At 52.3% G+C, this 18,943-nt stretch overlaps 1 protein-coding gene across 3 annotated transcripts; it reads right to left on the bottom strand.

Annotated features, from left to right (window-relative positions):
* Positions 1–1,308: 1,308 nt before the first annotated feature.
* On the bottom strand, positions 1,309–18,059 carry RBCK1 (RANBP2-type and C3HC4-type zinc finger containing 1). 3 transcript variants are annotated; one of them, XM_081034374.1, is made up of 13 exons: positions 18,021–18,059; positions 17,323–17,611; positions 16,110–16,254; positions 11,878–11,971; positions 11,550–11,748; positions 10,549–10,670; positions 10,299–10,472; positions 8,961–9,121; positions 7,806–7,917; positions 5,160–5,339; positions 4,427–4,525; positions 3,962–4,105; positions 1,309–2,441 (listed from the first exon to the last, which is right to left on the bottom strand). In XM_081034374.1, exons 2-13 carry the CDS (start codon positions 17,342–17,344, stop codon positions 2,361–2,363), a joined length of 1,533 nt encoding a protein of 510 aa, XP_080890500.1. In that variant the 5' UTR covers positions 17,345–17,611; positions 18,021–18,059; the 3' UTR covers positions 1,309–2,360. The 3 variants fall into 3 exon arrangements, with proteins under 3 accessions (XP_080890500.1, XP_080890501.1, XP_080890502.1); XM_081034375.1 differs by having other exon boundaries at positions 17,323–17,571; positions 18,021–18,046; XM_081034376.1 differs by having other exon boundaries at positions 17,323–17,411; positions 18,021–18,044.
* Positions 18,060–18,943: the final 884 nt, after the last annotated feature.

The following is an 18,943-nucleotide window of genomic DNA, read 5'->3' as shown; positions in this document are numbered from 1 at the left end:
GAAGACATGTGCTGGCTCTGGCACAGGCTGTGGCCCATCCTCCACTTCCTGCCCACTCCAGCAGCTGCTTTTATCTGAGCAGTGGGCTTCCACACGCCTTCTCCTACTCTGGGAGACAAAGATTGTGTCTGTCACACAAGTACAGCTGGGGCCACCTGCTCTTTCCTCAGGTAGCTGGTTTGAGTCCAAGCCCTTGCGGTTTGGCTTCAGGTCTGCTCTGGACAGTTGGCAGCAGGCTCTTAAGGTCTGGGGCCCCGGCCTGGGGTGACCCCTTGGGAGATGGACGCATCTCCACTTGAGCCTGCAGTAGGGAGCACCTGTAAGTCTGCCCATCTTTGGTCCTTTACCCACTGGTGTGAGTACAGCACTGAAGGCGAGAACCCCAGGACAGCTCTGCCCCCTCCATTTTGGCTGCAGCAGGCTCACGCTCCCTGCGCATGTTGGCATGGATGGAGTGGGCCAAGTGAGAGACGAGCCAGCGAAGCCCCTTCTGTCTGCCTTGTTCTCACTGCGGATACAGCCATAGGTAAAGAAATACTTCGTTAATACTGTATGAGAAAAAGAATGATGCCAGGGCACTGAGGCCTCGGTGTGCGGCGTCCTGGGGGTGCTGAGAACCATGTGAACTGGAGGGTGTGGACCCGTCTGACAAGAGCCACTATCCTGACTCTGGGCCGTTCCTACCACCTGGAAATGAGGCCCCACGGCTGCCAAGCTTCAGCTTTTCCAAGAAAGGCTGGGCACCTAGCTTTTAATATAGTAGCTCTCAATTTAAATATACTGGCAACCAATTCGCGTTTCTAAAACAATACTGGTGGACTGGGTGCATCCTGTGGCTTACCAACGTGCATCCTCTGCACCAAGAGAATGGTCCCTGCTTTCCTCCTGTGCCCAGGCCCCTGAGGATGCCAAGATGGGCCCTGGCAGGAGAGGAGGGAGGAACTGGTAAGAGAACGCGTCTGCCCCCACCCGGGCCCCATCTCACTCTCCTGCGGCTCAGCTCTCAGCTGCTTCTGTGTCTTCCAAGGCAGCGGCTCAGCCTGACCAGTTCCCACTCCCAGGGTGGGAGGCTGTCCAAACGTGCCCTTCAGCCATGACAGCTGCCCTGAGCCAATGCTGGCAGAGCAGGCAAAGCAGAAAGGCACGTTCTCTGATCTCTCCGCTCAGTGCCTGGGGTCAACTCTTTCAAGTCTTGGCACCCAAGGACAGGGCGGCCATGCGTTTCCAGAGGCTTTGTGGTGACCCTCAAAATACCACATCTCACCAGGGGAAGGGGGTGGGTGGGTCATAAAATACAGTAAAAACTTACAGAATGGAGAGCCAGAACCGTGTTTTATTAATCTCTCACCAGCACAGAATGGGGACTAAGAAATAATGCCGGACCAATACTGTGCCAGCTTGGCTGAGACGTTAAATCAGAACAGACAACCTCACCCTCAATTGCAGCAGCCTCGCCTCACCCTGAAATGTCTGTTTCCCGATCCCGGATGCCAGGAGGCCAGAGGGAGCAGCAAGCCTATCCTGTCAGCCTGTAGCTGCTGCCTCAGCCCCTCCCTGCCCCTCCGACCCACATGGCTCCGCAGACCCTGTTGGGTGGACTCCACACACTGCAGCTACCTGGGTGAATACTGACCCCAGAACATCCTGACCCTCACGCAGCCGTGGGCTATCAAGTGGCTCATCCAGCCACTTCCTGCCGTACTTCCTGGAGAGCCTGGGATCCTGCCGGTGTGCAGGCCCAGCCCATGCCCCTCGAACAGAGAGCACACTCATCCCCTCCTGGAAAACCACTTTAATCAGCTTATACCAGCAGCAAAGAGGAAGATGCAGAAGCCGGACCTGATGGGCTGGGCTTTACAAACCGCCAGATCTCCCTCTCGGCTCTGAACAGAATTAGCAGCAGTTCTAAGACGCCCCAGGCTTCCAACAGCAAAGCCAGAGCAAAGTCTCCCCCAGAAAGAGGCCAGGGGGTGGCGGGCTGTGAGTGTTCAGCAGACAAGGATGGTGGAGGGGGAGCGTGGACTCACAGGGGCTCTCAGAGGCTCTATCCACAAGGCCTCTGGCCAGGGCAGCGTGTAAGGCTGGGTCAGGCAGAGGTGGGAGCCGCAAAGAAGAGACGAGAGGTCTGGCCAGCAAGCCCCAGGGGAAGGGCAAAGGCACTGGGGCAAAGGTGGCTGTGGACAACAGCTAGCTGGGGGGAGAGGGGCACCCTTGCAGCACCCTAGCAAACAGGCCATCCCCATCCATGCAGCTCAGGGGCCTTGGCATCTTCCAGGCTGGAAATCAGAACCAAAACACCTGCCCTATCCTCCAGCAGCTTGTGAATGGAGGGCCAGCGTGGGGACCAGGCCATCTTCAGCTCAGTGGCAATTCTGACAGCTGGGGTGGCACGGAATCCCACTCACCCGGCAGCGGCAGCCCCCACTGGTGTCTCCTGGGCCCTAGAGGATGGGTAGGGGTGGGTGGGTGGAGAGAAGGTCAGCAGGGAAGACAGTGCCCCCCCACGTTATTCCATCACACCCCAATGCAGTGCACACTCCACTCTGGGCCTTTGCTCGGGCAGATCGCCTGCTTCTCAGCTGGCCGTTTTAGCTTCAGCTACCTGATGGAGGCCATCATGAGGCCTTTCTGGGCTCCCGCAGCACCCACATTACATGACCTTAGTCTGCTCACGCCTAGACCCAGAACAGGGAAAGGAGCTGATGGATTTTGCATATTCCGGAAGGGTCAGCATATCGGCAGCATGGGAAAAGGTGGCTTCCTCTGCTTCCATCTATTTCGATGCCCATCTTCATATAATGAGCACCCAGTTCTAGGAACACACCCCTAACAATGACAGCTACCCTATGCAGAGCGCTGGCCATGTGACAGGTACCCTGCTAAGCGCTTCTCGTGTTTTTTTGTTTTTACAGTGAAAAAGTTTTATATTTAGAATTAGCCAGATGGACTCAGTTTAGATGATCCCAATTTTCTTGGCAACATCCAAAGCACCATCGTCAGGAGCCAGTGGAACCTGTGCCTTCTTCTCTCCATCAGGCCGATCAGGGTGCTGACCGTGGCCCCGTCAATGTCATGGAGCTTCTTCACAGCCTGTGTGATCTGGTGCGTGTTGGCCGTGACATCCACAATGAACACGTGTACTGTTGGCTTCTATCTTCCTCATGGCTGACTCGGCAGTTAGGGGAACGTGATGGTGGCACAGTGATCAAGCTTGTTTCTCCTGGGGCACTCTTCTGAGGATATTTAGGCTGCCTTTGGAGCCGCAGTGTCTTGGGCCTTCGTAAGGTGGGTGACATGCAGATCTTTTTGTCTGTGGCTGTGGACGCTTTTCAGCACGGCTTTCTTTGCCTTCAAAGCCTTTGCTTTGGCTTCGGCTTTGGGAAGGGCAGGGGCTTCCTTCTTCACGTTCAGCACCATCTTTGTGAAAAGCCTCTTGCATTTTTTTCATTTGATTCTGACAGGCCTGAGACAGGCCCTGCTATCACCCCCATTTTGCAGATGAAGAAACTGAGGCTCAGAGAAGGCAGTAAGAGCCTAACCCCACGGCAAGTGTGCACCAGAGCCAGGGACCCATGACTCCAGACTGGACCCTTAATCGTGGTCCTCTATCCAGGACAGGGGTCTGTAAAGAGCCAGGTATTTTTGGCTTTGCAGGCCACCCAGTCTCTGCCTTTGCACGTCATGCAAAAGCAACCATAGTTGATAAGTGAATGAGCTGTGCTTCCCAAAAACTTCACTTTTGGCTAAAATTTGGATTTCATATAATTTTCACAAATCACAAAATATTCTTTTGCTATTTTTCAACCATTTAAAAAATGTAAAAATGTTCTTACTTCACAAGCTGCACAAATACAGATAGTGGGTTGGACTGGGCCGGTGCGCTGCAGTTTTCCAATCCCCCCTCTGGGGCGAGGACCCCTCCCCACACCTCTCCTGAGTCCTCTGCTCCTCAAGGACTTACCCCTGGGCCCCAGCGCGGGCCCTTGGTGACCCAGCAGATCTCCGTGTGGCAGACGGTGCAGCGGATCCAGTCGCACCCATCCTTCTTCTGCACCACAATCCTGCACTGTGGGCAGTGCATGGCCTCGCCCTGCTGCAGCATGGACTAGGAGAGGGCAGGGGCAACCATGGAACCAGGCACGGCAGCTGCCCGGTCCCGCCCCTCCCCACTGCAGAGAAACGGGCAACCCTGCAGGAGCCGTGGAATTGCTCACCTGTACGCCTTGTTTATGGGGTGTCCCCCCTCCACCCACACGTCCTGCCGCTCCCAGCTGACCACCTGACCCAAGTCCCAGCTCCAGATGGGAGCGACGCCAACAGGAAGGTGAAAGCTTCCAGGGCCGTGTGAACCTCAACCATTTCTCAGAAGCTCCAACCCCCAAGGAGCTCACGAATCCCCAGGCCCTCAGCCCCGTCCCAGCCTCACCTTCAGCATTTCCGTCGTCTGCCGGGCGGCCACATCGTTCTGAGCCCGCAAGGCCAGGTCGTCCTGGTACTCCTTACAGTTCATCTGCTCGTGGATGGCCTGCAGCGGGGTGAGGGGCTCAACATAAGAAGCTTCCCCAGGGGTTAGAAAGCTGGGAGAGGTGGGGGAGGCCACGAATGCCTCTAGATGTCGTCACTGACATGCCCCCGCTTTGTAAGCCATTTTACACCTATTTTACAAAAGAGGACACTGAGGCCAGAGAGGTGAAACCAGGGGATCACATAGGATAATAACGTATACCTATTTAAACCACCTCGCCCCCAGGCTGCAGCCCCTAGTTAGGTTCTGGCCCGCTTCAGGCCCAAAGCTCTGAGACAGCCTGCAGCCAGGCTCAGACCTAGCTACTCTTCACCGGTCACTCTACTGGTCAGCTGTGGAGATGATGGAGGCAGGGATCGGCCTGGCGTGAGGTTCGGTCCAGGGCCAGGGCTCAGTCTAGGTTGAACTTCCATCTGGAGCCGGTCTAGGACTTGGAATCAGGGCTCGGGCCAGGGCTTGGTCCAAGGCTTAGGCTCAGTTTGGGGTCCAGGCCAGGCCCTGTCACTGACATGCAGCTCTAAGTCATGACAACCCAGCCAGTAGCATAGCTCCCTTCCCAGGAGAATAAGCACTGAACTGCAGTGACCTCTGGGCAGGACCAGGGTGACTAAGCAATGTGGGTTCCCATCCCCACCTTGCAGAGCAGGCAGTTGATGTGGAAACACACGGGGCAGGTGAACTCATTGACGTCATCCTCAAAGAAGCACCACCCCTTGCAGTCCGGTGTCTTGCAGTGATAGCTGAAGGCACTTCGATTCTCAGCGATGGAGACGCCGAGGTCCAGAAACCGCTGGTAATCCTCAGGGCTCAGCAGCTGCCAACACAGCACAGCCTTGGTCTCGGGTTCAGAACACCTGGTATGTAGCCCTCCTTGCCACCAAGTATCTTCCTGGAAGCCCCCAATTCATCACGTCCAACCCAGCCCCAGGCTCTTTTCTTCACATTACTCTCAGTGTTAGAAAGTCCAGTCAAAAAGTGGATTAAAAGTTTTGAAGAAGGATAGTGGTGAAAGTTGCACAACGTAATGCCACAGAAGTGTACACTTAAAATTGTTAAAATGGTAAATTTTGTTGTATTTTACCACAGTTAGAAAATGGACAAAAATAATAACACACAATGCTGGAGAAGATGTGGTTAAACTAGTGTCCTGGTACATTTCACTTTGAGAAAGCAATGTGGCAATAATGTTTCAACCGTCCCAAACTTTTCTTCTACAAGTTTATCCTAAGAAAATATACAAGGAAGAGACACCATAAAAAATGTTCCTTGAAGCATTACCTACCAATTGAGACACTCGAATTACTAAGAGGTATAAACAGGATACATGCCATAGAGATTTAAATAATCTTTAGAAGATTTTGTAGCAAAATAGCCAAAGCTATTGTATCTATGCCGGTTACAATAAAGTAAAAATCATGCCTATTCTCTGATCTTGATTGGTGGTGGTTAGTTACAAGAGATACATTTGTTGAAACTCATCCAAAGGCACACTTAAAATGTGTGCATTTTATTGTGTGCAGAGTATATCTTAATAAAGTTGATTTAAAAAGGAAAATGTGATGTCAGTCCAGGAACACCAGAGTTAACAGGAGAAAAATGTAGCCAGGACTTCCTGGGATAGTAGGGTTGTGGGTGGTTTTTTTCTCTTTCATTTCTGTTCTGTGGTTTAGGTTTTTCTTTTTTCTTTTTTTTTTTTGTAAAAACACTCTCCCCTGCATTACTTTGCTGATCCCTACCACTTTCTCTCTCTGCCACACTTGACCATTTGTCATTCTGAGGCTTGCGTAAACTCTCAGGGGCTCCAGAGAAGCATGGGCCCTGCGGCGCTTTGGCATGAACACTGGCGCCATCACAATGCCCCCTGGCAGGGGTGACTACACAAGGAAGACCGCTCGTTGGGCAACGACTACCGGTGCCAGGCCATATGGAATGACTGTACAGGCCAGAGCAAGGAGGGCCTCAGCAACCTCCCGGAACTGCCCTTCTCTGGTGACGGGTAAAACGGGGCTGCTCCTGGGGTAAGGGGTGGGAGTTCCCAAGTTCTACCCGTGTCTGCCCTTTTTCCCTTGAGGTCGAACTCCCTTGGCCCCAGGAAACACTTGGGTGAAGTTAGGGGTGTTCTCAGAAACAGGATCATAGGAGTGACAGGGAGAAACAGGGGCTTGTGTATGTGCCTGTGGGGCTCTCCCATTTGGATCTCAGTGACCTTTGCTTTGGCCCTCCCTCCATGTTTTGGCCAGAGAACCCCAAGATGCCCAGTTCTGGGAAGGCCATTGTCCAGCTGTTGAAATCAAGCCCAAGAGTCCACTTTACTGATGGGGAAATGGAAGCCCATGAAGGGAGGGGACTTACTCAAGATCACCATTAGTCAGGGAGAGAACTTGGTAATACCATCAATTATAGTAACAACAGCACACACACACGCACAGGCAGGCATATACAGCTGTGTGACAGACGGTTGGAGGAATGGCCCCAATATGTACATGTCTCCCTGACTCCACACGCGTGGGTGGTCCCCTCCTGCACAGATTCCAGGTTTAAGCATGTGACTTGCTCTGGCCAATGGAATAGCAGCAAGGGACAAAAAAAACGCAGACATGGGAAGCACTTGTGCACTGGGGCTCCCTGCCAGCTGAGACCACCATGTGAAGCCTGCTGCGAGATGGCAGACCAAAGTGGAAAGTGGCCCGGTCATCCCAGCCATGGAACATAACACCATCATAAACCAGTCCAGGGCAGCTGACCCACCAGCTAAGCCCAGATGAGACCAGCCAGGCCCAGACTGGACCAGAATCATCCAGCTAAGCCCAACCCAAATTATTAATTTGCAGATGGATGAGCTAAATAAATGGTTGTTTTAAGCCACAAAGTCTGGAGTGACTTGTTGCACAGCAAAAGCTAACTGACACGGGGCTTATCATGTCAAACACTACTCTAAATTCTTTACCCATACCATCTACTATAATCTTTACAGTCTTTGAAATAGAAAGTAACTCTAACTTGGACCCTAACGGAGATGAGAAGACCGAGGCACAGAGAGGCTGAGTATTTGACTGGAGGTCGCCCAGGCCCACTCTCACTGCTGGGCTCTTTCCTTCTTCTGGGTGGTACTAGCTACCTCCCCCCACTCGTGTCCTGTTCGCTGTTTGTGCCTCCAGCATCCCCTACAGAGGCTGTGATAAATGTCTGCTGCCTGAGACTGGCACTCGAGCCAGTCCCCCCGCCAGCTCGGGGCCCAGCGCCCTGGGACAGGGCGCGCTCCTCCCTCCCCAGGCCTTACCGCCCGGATCTCCCTCTCCAGCAGTTTGCCAGAGCACGAGTAGGTGTTGTCAATGAAGGGGCAGGCAACCTCGGCCTCCTGGCTGTTTCGGATGGTGCCCTGCAGACACTCCCTGGGAAAGGGGTAGGGTGGAGGTGAGGGTCATCTGAACCCCATCCACCGGCCTCTACCCCTGCTGAGCTTGACCTCAGCTGGGCTTCTCCTCAACACCTCCTTGCCTTCCTGGGCCTCCCACCAACCCATCACCATGGCTGCCACTTCTGTCCATCCCACTGCCACCCCTACTGCTCCAGTCCAGGGCCCCATCACCCCGCGCCCGGAGGACTGCGGTAGCCTCCTCCTGGGCTCCCTGTGTCACCACGTCCCTCCCCAGTGGCCTCCCATCCCACCCAGAACAGACCCAAGCCCCTCACTGCACTCCCAAGAGCCCCTATGACTCGCCCTCCCGAACCCCTCTGTATCCATCCCTCTGCTCTGGCCACGTGGACCCCTTTGCTCCTGCAAACAGGTCAGGCACACACCACACCAGATGCTCTGGTCTGTGCTCAAGTGCTGCTTCCTAGGGGCTTCCCCCAACCCCTGCTGGAGCAGGGCCTCTGTTTTTTCAATTATAATCCTCTGGTGCTTAGCATCTGACACAATTTCTATCAGGGATTATTTGATGAACGTCAGCCTCCCCACTGGAATGTCAACTCCAGGAGGCAGGAACTGAGCTTCTTTGATCCGTCCTGGAAACCCAGGCCTAGCAGTCCCTGGACCCAGGGGCCGCTCGCCAAACATCTGCTGTGGCGAAGAAGGATGTGTTCTCCACAGCCCTGGACAGACAGGCCAGGAGAGCAGCCTCAGGGGGGGACAGTGCCCACCGGCCAGGTGGCCAGGGCTAGGGCCTCGATGCCCCCGCATGGGCCTGGGTCAGGAGTGGGCAGGGGCACAAGCTCTGGAGCTAGAATGCCTGACCCACGTGCCCTTGAGTAAGTTGCTGGCCTCTCTGTACCTCACATTCCTTCCCTATAAAATGGGGAGACAGCGACTATCTCCCACGTTTTCGTGGGCATCAAACGAGAGGTGAGAAAACAGGCCCTCACCCCCTTTCTGCCCTGGGGGACTGGTGGCTGCAATCAACATTACTTTAATGGGGTGATGGGGGGGACACACCTGCAGAAGGCGTGAAGACACTCCCGCAGCACCACCGCCTCGCCAGGTGCCAGCACCGAGTAGCACACAGGGCATTCGGTGGCCTCGGCGTTCAGCACCAGGCTCCTCTGATCCAGCTTGATGTGCTGCAGGTAGTTCCCCTGCTGCTGCTGCTGCTTCCGCTGGACACAGGGGGTGGGGCCGAGGGGCGGCTCAGGGTCTCAGGAGGGGATCAGACCAGGAAGCGGAGGGGGGGGGGGACCAGGGGATGTGGCCAAAGCTGGGAGGGACTCAGGATTCCCGGGTCGGGGTGCGAGGGGCCAGGCAGTGGGCGTGAGCAAGAGACACTGGGAAGGGTGGAGCTCGGATCGGGGCCTGGCAGGGACGCCAAGAGCAGCAGGGCCGGGCAGGGGCAGGTTGGGGCTATGATCAGGGGTCAAGGCAGGCGAGGGAGAAATGACTGTAGGGGAAGAAAGGGGGCGAGGGTCTGAGGAGGCAGTCATGGGTAAGGGATCGCAACTCTGCCAAGCAGGGCGAGGCTAGGGCCAGGGGATGGAGGTGGAGCCCCGTCAAGACCACAAAGCAGGTCAGGGGTATGGGAAGGGGGAGTGACGAAGCTAGGCAGCAGAGCAAGGCAGGAGAGAGGACAGGCGAGGCCGTGGTTGTAGACAGGACCAAGAGTGAGGTCATGGCTGGGGTGGGGAAGGGCGGCACTGGGTCCAAGGGGGAATGCAGGCGAAGGATGGGGGCATTTGATCAGAATGAGGGAACACTCAAGGTCAGACACCTGTTGTCATCAGTGCTTGGGTCACAATTGGGGGGGGACACTATGAGAGGGGCAGGCCAGAGGGCGGGGGTCAACCTCCCTGGGAGCAGTGAAGGGCCAGAGCCAGGGTCAAAGGAAGTGAGGGATGGGCCACAGCCAGAGGGGCAGGAGAGTCGGTAGTAGGATCCGAGGTGAGGTCATGGCTGAGTGAGGCAGGGCTCAGTCACAGGTGGAGGAGGGCGTGGCAGAGAGGGCTTGGTCAGGGTCCCAGCCAGGGGGCTGGGGTCTCAGCCAGGCACACTTGTGTGCACAAGAGGTGTGTATGTCAAGCTAGGGGCGGAGCCACAGCCCACATGTGGGCGGGGCATGTGAGCCTGGATGGGCATCGTGGCAGGGAGCTGGTTCTGTCACAGGATGACCTCCAGGAGAGGGAGGGTCATAGTCCAGTGCGGGTTCGCGGCCTGTGGCATGATCATGAGGGGGCAAGGCAGCAAAGGGAAAGGAGTGGCCACGTGAAAGGGTCTGGTCTCCCTTCCTGGACTCCACCTCCCTGTCCAGTCTGCAGGTGTCTGTCGGGGGACATCTCCACCCACCTGCTGGTACTGGCGCAGCGCCTCTGCCTCTCTGTCCATGCGTGCTAGCTCCTCTGCATCAGGCTGGTAGGAGGCTGGAATCTGGTAGGTCTCGGGCCGAGCCCAGCAGCACATTTCACAGCCCGGCCGTGTGGGCTTGTTGATGAAGGTGCAGCCTGGGCACTGCCAACCCACCTGAGGGTGGAGGGGCAGTGAGCTCAGCACACCGAGGGGCTAGGGCAGGGTGGTCAGGGGTACTGGGGAGGCTTACCGGCGGGGGCTCGGGCGTAGTGTCAGGCTGCCCCCTCCCTGGCTCCTGGGGGGCCCCAGGCTTCAGGGGCGCCGGCTCCAGTGGGCCCCGGGGCTGCAGCGTGAGGTCCTTGAAGCCCAGATCTGGGGAGGAGGGTTAGGGGGCTGGTGGATCCATGCAGCCCACTTTTTCCACACCCCCCAGCCAGCCAGGAACCCCGCACCCTGTGCTGAGTCCCCTCCTATCCTCTCCCTCCTCCCTGGAGGAGTCTCCAGCTTGGTCCCGCTAGGCAGGCCTAGACCTAGCTGAGTATCCTGGCTCCCACAGGGCCAGAGTCCCTCCTCTAACAGTGCGACAACCGGTGAGATTTGAGTGAGATCTGTAGATTAGACAATAGTACTTCAATGTAAATTTCCTAAATTTGATAGCTGTATGTGGTAATACAAGAAAATGACCTTTTTTAAGGAAATACACACTGAAGTATTTATGGGAGAGGGACACGATGTCTGCAACTTACTCTCAAAGCAGTTCAGATAAAATTTATATGCATATAAACAATTTTTATAAATAATGTATATGTTAATAGAGAGAATGATAAAGCAGGGATAATGGTAAAATGTTAATATTTTACCACACAAATACACACAAAAGGTCCGTGGGAATTGGTTATACAATTCTTTGTACAATTTTGTAACTTTTCTGTACGTCTGAAATATTTCAAAATAAGAAATAAACAATTTAGAATAAACACTAGCTATTATTGTCATCCTACCTAATTTAAGATGGGCCTTGCCCAAGTCCACACAGCTAATAAATGCCAGAGCCAGGATTAAACTCAGCCCCTTTCCCCTAGGCCGCTATTCTCAAATGGTTCCAGAAATGGCTCCCTCCTTTGTCCTCTCTTCCCCACGGTGGATAAGACGCTCCGGGGTGAGTCCCCAACAGAAAGCCCATGGGCTCTGCTCCCTCTTGCCCCAGGACCTCAGGGGCACCTCCTGTGGCTCAGGAGCAGACAGCCTCACCTTCCAGCATCCGTAACTGGCGCTCCCGCTGCAGCTCCTGAGGGTTGAGTGAGGTGTTGCAGGCTGACAGCAGATAGAGGTAAGCACTGTCCCCATTGCGCCGCACCCCATGGGAGTGCAGGGTCTCCTGGTCCCGGGCCAACCGCTGACCAATCACCCACTGCTGCAGGGCAGGCGGGAAGCCATAGTCCAGGAACACCTGTGGGGACGATGGGGTCAGGGGGAGTGGGAAGGGAGGACCCATGTAGAGCAATACAGAAAAAAATAGGAAGGCTCTACCCTGATGTATCCCTTCAGCTGCCACCCACCCACCCACACACACACTCACCATGTCCTTGAGGGAAGCCACTGTCATGTCAGGGCGCACCATGAGCCAGATGGTGACAGTGTGCCTATGGGCATCTTCCACACGGACACACAGCCTGCAGAGAACAGGGGTGGGGGCAAGGGCTCTGGCCGCAGGTCCAACCGCAGCCACCAGCTATAAGCATGGACACGTCTGCACACCTGTGCATGCTCATGCACGTGAATACACCCCCACAAACCCACACACATGACCCCCCAGTGTGGGTTAGGGTCCTCTCCTGGCATCCTGCACCGTATTTCCTCCTTTATCAGAACCCACGGCTGAAGCCCCTCCAATGGCTCCACACTGTCCTAGAATAAAAGCCACACTCACTGTGCATGCAAGAGCCTCTGTGATCTGGCCCCTCCCCATCTCTCCAGGCCCTTCTATCACTCTCCTTTCCTCCTGGTCAAGCCACCCACGGTTATTATTTACCATATGCCAAGACTTTGCAAAGCACTCAACACATATTAACTCATTTAATCCTCTCAACGAATTCATGAGGCAGGTACTGTTGTTATCCCTATTTTACAGCTAAAAACATGAGACACAGACAGGTTACAGTGACTCTGCCAAGTAAGCAATAACTGTTAGAGGCAGGATTTCAAGCCAAACAGTATTATTCCAGACAAACTGGCCTTAAACATCCATTTTCCCAAGGATCCTCAAACATTTTGGAAGACCAAAAACATAAAAAGGGAAGGCTAAGATGAAAAACCAGAACTGATCCCAGAGGAAACAGATAAATTAGGTACAAAACAATAACAGTGAAGTCCACTTAGTACCTTCAGAGAGATTTGGGAGAACACTGCATCCATAAAGCAAGAACAGCAAGAAGCAATCAGAAAATGAGAAAGGACTCCTGGGAATTTACAAAGTGATTCTGGAAGAACCTAACCTTTAGATCCAACTACAAATTCACAAGGAAAATGGGAGATATTAAATGACACCCTGAGGCAGCAATTAATAACTCCAGAACGTAGGAAAATTTTAGAGGTCAAAGACCAGGTTTCTTAAAAAAATTAATGGCATAAAAATGGAGGAGAATAAAAAAGGCTTAGACAATATTAAGAAATGCTATGTGTAGATTTCGTTTGGCTCCTAATTGGAACAAACTAACTATAAAAAAAGCAGTCATGAGATAATCAGGGAAATTTGAATATAAACAGAGTACTAGGAGATATAAGGGAATTATTGTTAATTTTTTAGGTGTGATAATGGTATTGAGGTTATTTTTAAGTCCTTATTTTTTAAAGACATATCAAATTATTTATGAATGAAATAATATCTGAGATTTGCTTTAAAATACTCCAGAAAATACTCTCAAAATTTCTCAGGATAATGATTTTCAACACCCAGCCAACTATCAATGAAAATTTTCAAAATATAAAAAATTTTAAACACGTAAAGACTCCAAAGTTTACCCTCCACTTTCCTATATGAAAAGTTTTGAAATACAAGAAACAAGAATAGCTGACTCTGATGGGGAGAATGCATCAAAACCCCAAATGCTTGAAGAATGTTTTGTAAGTTAAGATCTAGTCCTTTTAATTTCCTTTTAGTTTTCTTCTAAATGCTATTTTAGTGTGATTACATTTTTAGAATCAACCTAAAGGTAAAGCATAGAAGCCTTAATTATAGATAGAAAACAAAATCTGAACGCTGTAATCTTGGGGCAGACGGGGTGGCTCAGTTGGTTAGAGCGCGAGCTCTGGGCAATGGTCTGCCGGTTTGATTTCCACATGGGCCAGCAAGCTGTGTGCCCTCCTCAACTAGAATGAAGTCAATGAGCTGCCTCGCAGATCCTGGATGGCCAGATGGCTCATTTGGTTGGAGCACGTCCTCTCAACCACAAGATTGCCAGTTCGACTCCCGCAAGGGATGGTGGGCTGCGCCCCCTGCAACTAACAATGGCAACTGGACCTGGAGCTGAGCTGCACCCTCCACAACTAAGACTGAAAGGACAACTTGACTTGGAAAAGTCCTGGAAGTACACACTGTTCCTCAGTAAAGTCCTGTTCCCCTTCCCCAATAAAATCTTTAAAAAAAAAAATAAAAGCTATATAATCTTAGCACCAATAACCAAAAAAATACAGTTGGAGCCCTATATCCATGTCATCAGGGTCAGGGGTGATCACCAAAATCAGAACATCTAATGCAGAGAATCACAGAAATAGCTGCAGACAAACTTTAAACGCTTAATTTTACCTTACTAGTTATAAATACACACTCATTGCCCCCTCTCTAGGTGAAGGGCAAACAGCTTTTCTCTGAGTGTGACTCTGCTACTGGAGTTTCCTATGACTTTTCTTCTTGTGTGAACCCCATCCATAATACATGGTCTATCATTTGCAGTATCAGTTTCTTTCAAGTGGAGCAAAAACTTAAAGCATTCTCAAAGCATCTGAGTCCAGATCCTTCTGAATTTTTACCATAGTTTTTTAACAACTGTCTCACCCTAAAGCGGTTACGTTTTTTTGCTGACGCCTCTCTATCTTGTCTTTCTAAAGCAATCCACTTAGTTTTCTGAGACTCAGTTTACAAAGTGTGGGGGGAGGGGCTTCCCACACACCAAGCCTTTCTCAGACACCAGCAGGGCATCCTACAATTCAACCCAGTTCTGACACTATCTACCTGGAGATAGCATCAGCTGCCACAGGTTAAGGGATCACTTCTACAGGACTGCTCCCCCCAACCCCACATTCCGATGCCGATGCCAATCCCAAGCCCAGGTTGTTACCTGGGTTTCTGACCAATGGGATTTAGATTAGGAGTTCCAACCACACCCTCTCCTTGGACTTCAGTTGCCACTTGCAAATCCAGGTTGTTACGTGTACTTCTGACAGACTGGCTATAAATCAGAGATCTATGTGTCCGTATCAAAGCTTGTGTCCGTATCTAAGCTTGGACACAAATGTTCACAGCAACTTGATTCATTTAACCAGAAAGTAGAAACCACCCAATGTCCATCAACTGATTAATAGATTAAGAAAATATGGCATTCCACACAATGGGTTATCTGGCAATAAAAAGGAATGAAGTTCTGATACATGTGACAACATGGATGAATCTAGAAAACATGATACTAAATGAAAGAAGCCAAACACAAAAGGCCACATATTGTATGATTCCATTTACACGAAATTTCCAGAATAGGCAAATCCCTAGAGTTACAAAATAGGTTAATGGTTGCCTTAAGGTTGTGGGGTTGGGGAAAGGTAGGGAGACGAAGAGTGACTGCTAATGAGTACAGGGTTTCTTTATGGGATGATGAAATTGTTTGTGGTGATGTTTGCACAACTCTCGATATACAAAGAGCCTTGAACTACATACACTCTAAACTACTGAATTGTACGGTATGTCAATCATACCTCAGAAAACCAGTTAAAAAAACAAATGGGATTTACCAGGATCACTGTAAAGTAGAAGCTGTAAAAGCTATTGTCTGACTAAGCAGCAGTTTAAAAAATATTAAATAAATAAATAAACAAATATCAACGTTTATTGAGTGATTAACATGTGCCAAGTACTGTGCTAAGTGTTTCAGCATCAAGTTTAAGCTTCCTGGGGCAAAGACTAACAGTACCCATTCTTCTCCTTTGCTTCTCTTGCTAAGAGAACCCCTGAATTCTTCAAGCTGAGTATGGCTGTGAGAGTAAGTTCTGGTCCATAGGAATTAAGAAAAAGTGTATGTAACTTTCTGAGCTGTGCTCTTAAGAGGAGTGTGTGGGGGGTACTTTTCTCCCCTTTCTCCTCCCTGCTGACAAGAATGCTGATGATGGCTGGAGCTGGAACAGCCATTTTGGATCACAAAGAAAACCTCAGAATAGAGGCCATGAATGACAGAATAACAAGACAGAAGCAGCATGAGTCTCTGAGGACTTCAGGGAGCAAAGCCTCCACATCTGGACTGCCTGTCATCAAACTTGTTTATGCCACTGTTATTTTATCTCCAAAAAACCCTACGAGATAGCTACTATTATTGCCCCATTTTTAAGATGAAATAAACAAACAAACAAACAAACAAACAGAAACTCTGAGAGGTGAAGTGACCTGCCCTAGACCTCATAGTTGACTAGTGGCAGAGCTAGGGTTTGAAGCTAGGTCTCCTGACACCAGAACTTTGTCTTAAGAACTGTTCTATTGACAATACATTGTGGCCCACTGTGGTTCAGGAAGCCTTGTCCCTGACCTGCCCGCCACACACTCCTCACCTGATGTCCTGTGTTGGGGAGATCTCGGGCTTCAGTTGCACATTCAGGGGCACCCGTTGCTCTGCCAACCAGATTGCACACTGCACAGCCACCTTTTCATCCCCGCCTGCCACTGCTCGAGTGAGTCTCAGGGCCATCTCCTCGGCTAAAATCCAACACAGTAGAGGCAAGTAAGCATAGGGTTTATTTTTCAGGAGCTGGGGATGAGGGGGTGAGAGAGGTGATCCTTTGTACATGCTCCTTCCTCTGTCTTCCTGGTGAACTTCTACATATCCTTCAACACCCAGCTTAAAAATCCCTTTCTCTGCGAGGCCTTCTCTGATACTCCCCACTCCCCTTCTGTGCTCATTTTGTTCCATTTTTCCTTCATATTCCCAGGTTCCCCACACTTCCTTTCAATGTTTGACAAGCATTTAACTGTCCCAGAACTGGGATTCAGCAAGTGAATAAGATAAACAGAGTCTCTTCTCTATATGGACCTCCCACCCTGGTAGGAAGACAATTAACAATTTTGACAAGAAAAAAACTCAGATTGCGATCCATGCTGGCAAAGAAACAAATAAGGTAAGGAGATCAGAGAAAGTCTCTAGGAGGAGGTGACATTGAAGCTAAGACCTGAAGGAGGAGAAACTGGATATGTCAAGGCCCAGTTGGAGAAAAGTGTTCCAGGTAGAGAGCGCGGTAAGGGCAAAGGCCTTGAGCAAGAAATGGTTGAATTAGAACAGAAAGAAGCCAGTGGGGTTCCAGCAGAATGAGCAAGGGGGAGAATGGAGGGATACTGTGAAGTCAGCCAACTCAGCAGGGCTTGAGAGCTACCCAATGGCTCTGGGCTTTGTTCTAAGGACACACAGGAGCAGGGTGGTGACATGACCTGACTTATGTGCTACAACACAGAGTGGAGGGGGCAAGAACATCTGATATTCAGGTCAGTGAGGTCTGAATCCCCCACCAGTCTGGAAGGTTTTCCGTGTCCTCTGGGATCTCCCATCTCTGCTCAGAGCTGGTCCACGAGGCCACAGGGGCATCACATAAATGAATGACAAGACGCCTCTGGAAGCAACCCACCCCAAGGGAGGAAACCGAAGAGCAGGTGAGCAGCGGGAGGCCAGGGTTACGGGCCCCTCTCCCTGGCCCTTCTTGGCAGGGGAGGCCAGATCCTGGCAGGGCCCACCTCCCACCCCAAGTTTCCCAGTCGCCTCCAGGCTGTGCCCACCTTTCTTGGTCTTCTCGTCCATCTGGCGTGGTTGCGCCCATCCCCCCAAGCGGGGGCAGCAGCTCCGGGGAAATGTACCTCCGGGTCACCTGGGAGAGGGCAGGCGACCAAGAGCAACTCAGCCCCAGCCAGCGGCCTCTGGTATGGCCCAAGTCCTCTTTGTGCCTCGGTGTCCCCGACAGCAGTCGGCAGGCATCACACGACCCGGGGGGCGGGGACCAGGTGTAGGATCGGGGACAAGCCGGGACTCTGCGTGGGAGGTGAAAAGGCAGAGGGCACCGAGTCAAGCCTGCAAGGGGGGACAGAAAAACATAGGACAGGCCTGGCGCGTGGGAGGGCGACACCGCACAGTCGGGACGCTGGAAGGCTCCGGGTAGGGCCCCCACTTCTCCCTGCTGGGAGCGCCCCCCGGCGCCCAGGATTTCAGCTCAACTCCTTCCACTCCTGCCCCAGTCAGTCGGGAGGAGGAGGGGATCAGTTTCGGGGGAAGAGAAAGTGAAAGTGGCGTCCCCGGAAGTGGGGAGGAAGATTGTCGCGGGATCCGGGACGCCAGGCTCCCGCCCGGCCCACTCCAGGCAGTCCCAGGCTGACACCACCCCCCGCCCTAGGTCATGGAGGTCCCAGGCGCTCAGTGCTCCTGCCCCGGGCGTCCCCACCCCACTCCCGGGTGGACCCTGGACTCCCACACCCTCACTCACCCACCGGGCCACGCCGGCGGCGCGGCAGGAGTGGGGGAGGAGGAAGGGCGGGGCCGGGGCGGGGATTGGGCGGGGCCGGGGGCGGGTTTGGGCGGGGCCAGCCCAGCTCAGCCAAGCCTCTAGCACAGGAGTGGGCAGAGCCGGGCTTTAGCTCCGTTTGCAGAAAAGGAAACAGAGACTGAGTTTGACCTGCCCGAGGCCACAAAGTCGGATTTGAATCCAGGCCTGGTAGGCTCAGGAACTCACCCTTACGCTGCCTCTTGGAGATCGCTCTCCACCTTTTTATTGGGCCGCTATGGAAGTTTGCATTCCCCCGAGACAGGCTGGGAGCTCTTTGAATCTTTGAGCCTCCTCCTCCCTTAATTTTCCTCCTATCCCTCATCCCATAGATCAGCAGATCCTATGGGCTCCACCTGCAGAATAGATCCAAAGTCTGTCACCTCTCACCTCCTTCTCTCCCATCCCGCTGTTCCTCCGTCATATCTCCTCTGCTGTCCTTCATCAACCTCCTCATTGAGTTCTTTGCTTCCGTTTTGACCCCTACAGTCCATTTTCCACCTAGCGTCACCAAAGGGTCCTGTCAGAATGTAAATCAAACTATGTCACTCCCCAAAACACTCCCAAGAACTCCCATCTCGCTCAAAGTAGAAACCTGTCAACTGCCTCCTCTCCTTTGACTGCTCTCCCTGGCTCACTCCACTCAAGCACCACAGGACCTGGGTCCTGAAACAAGGCAGACACACTCCTGCCTCAGCGCCTTTGCACTTGCCATACCCAAATATCGTCATGCCTTGCTCGTTCCTTTTGTTTTGGTTTTTACCCCAAAGTTTTCCCTGTCCACTCTAGCTGAAATATCACATACACACCTATACCCAGCACTTCATATCCTCCTTTCTGGATTCTTTTTTTCCCCTTCAAAGTAT

This window comes from Rhinolophus hipposideros, assembly GCF_964194185.1.
Source record: "Rhinolophus hipposideros genome assembly, chromosome: 22".
Taxonomy (NCBI): domain Eukaryota; kingdom Metazoa; phylum Chordata; class Mammalia; order Chiroptera; family Rhinolophidae; genus Rhinolophus; species Rhinolophus hipposideros.
This window is presented reverse-complemented; position numbering and strand designations above follow the sequence as displayed.

Coding starts and splice junctions, on each gene's coding strand:
- RBCK1 (XM_081034374.1), bottom strand. CDS start 17,344: ATGGACGAGAAGACCAAGAAAG. Junction 7,918..8,960: donor TGTCTTCACGCCTTCTGCAG/GTGTGTCCCCCC, acceptor CCCCTTTCCCAG/GGAGTGTCTGCAGGGCACCA. Junction 5,340..7,805: donor TGGAGAGGGAGATCCGGGCG/GTAAGGCCTGGG, acceptor CTGTGTTGGCAG/CTGCTGAGCCCTGAGGATTA.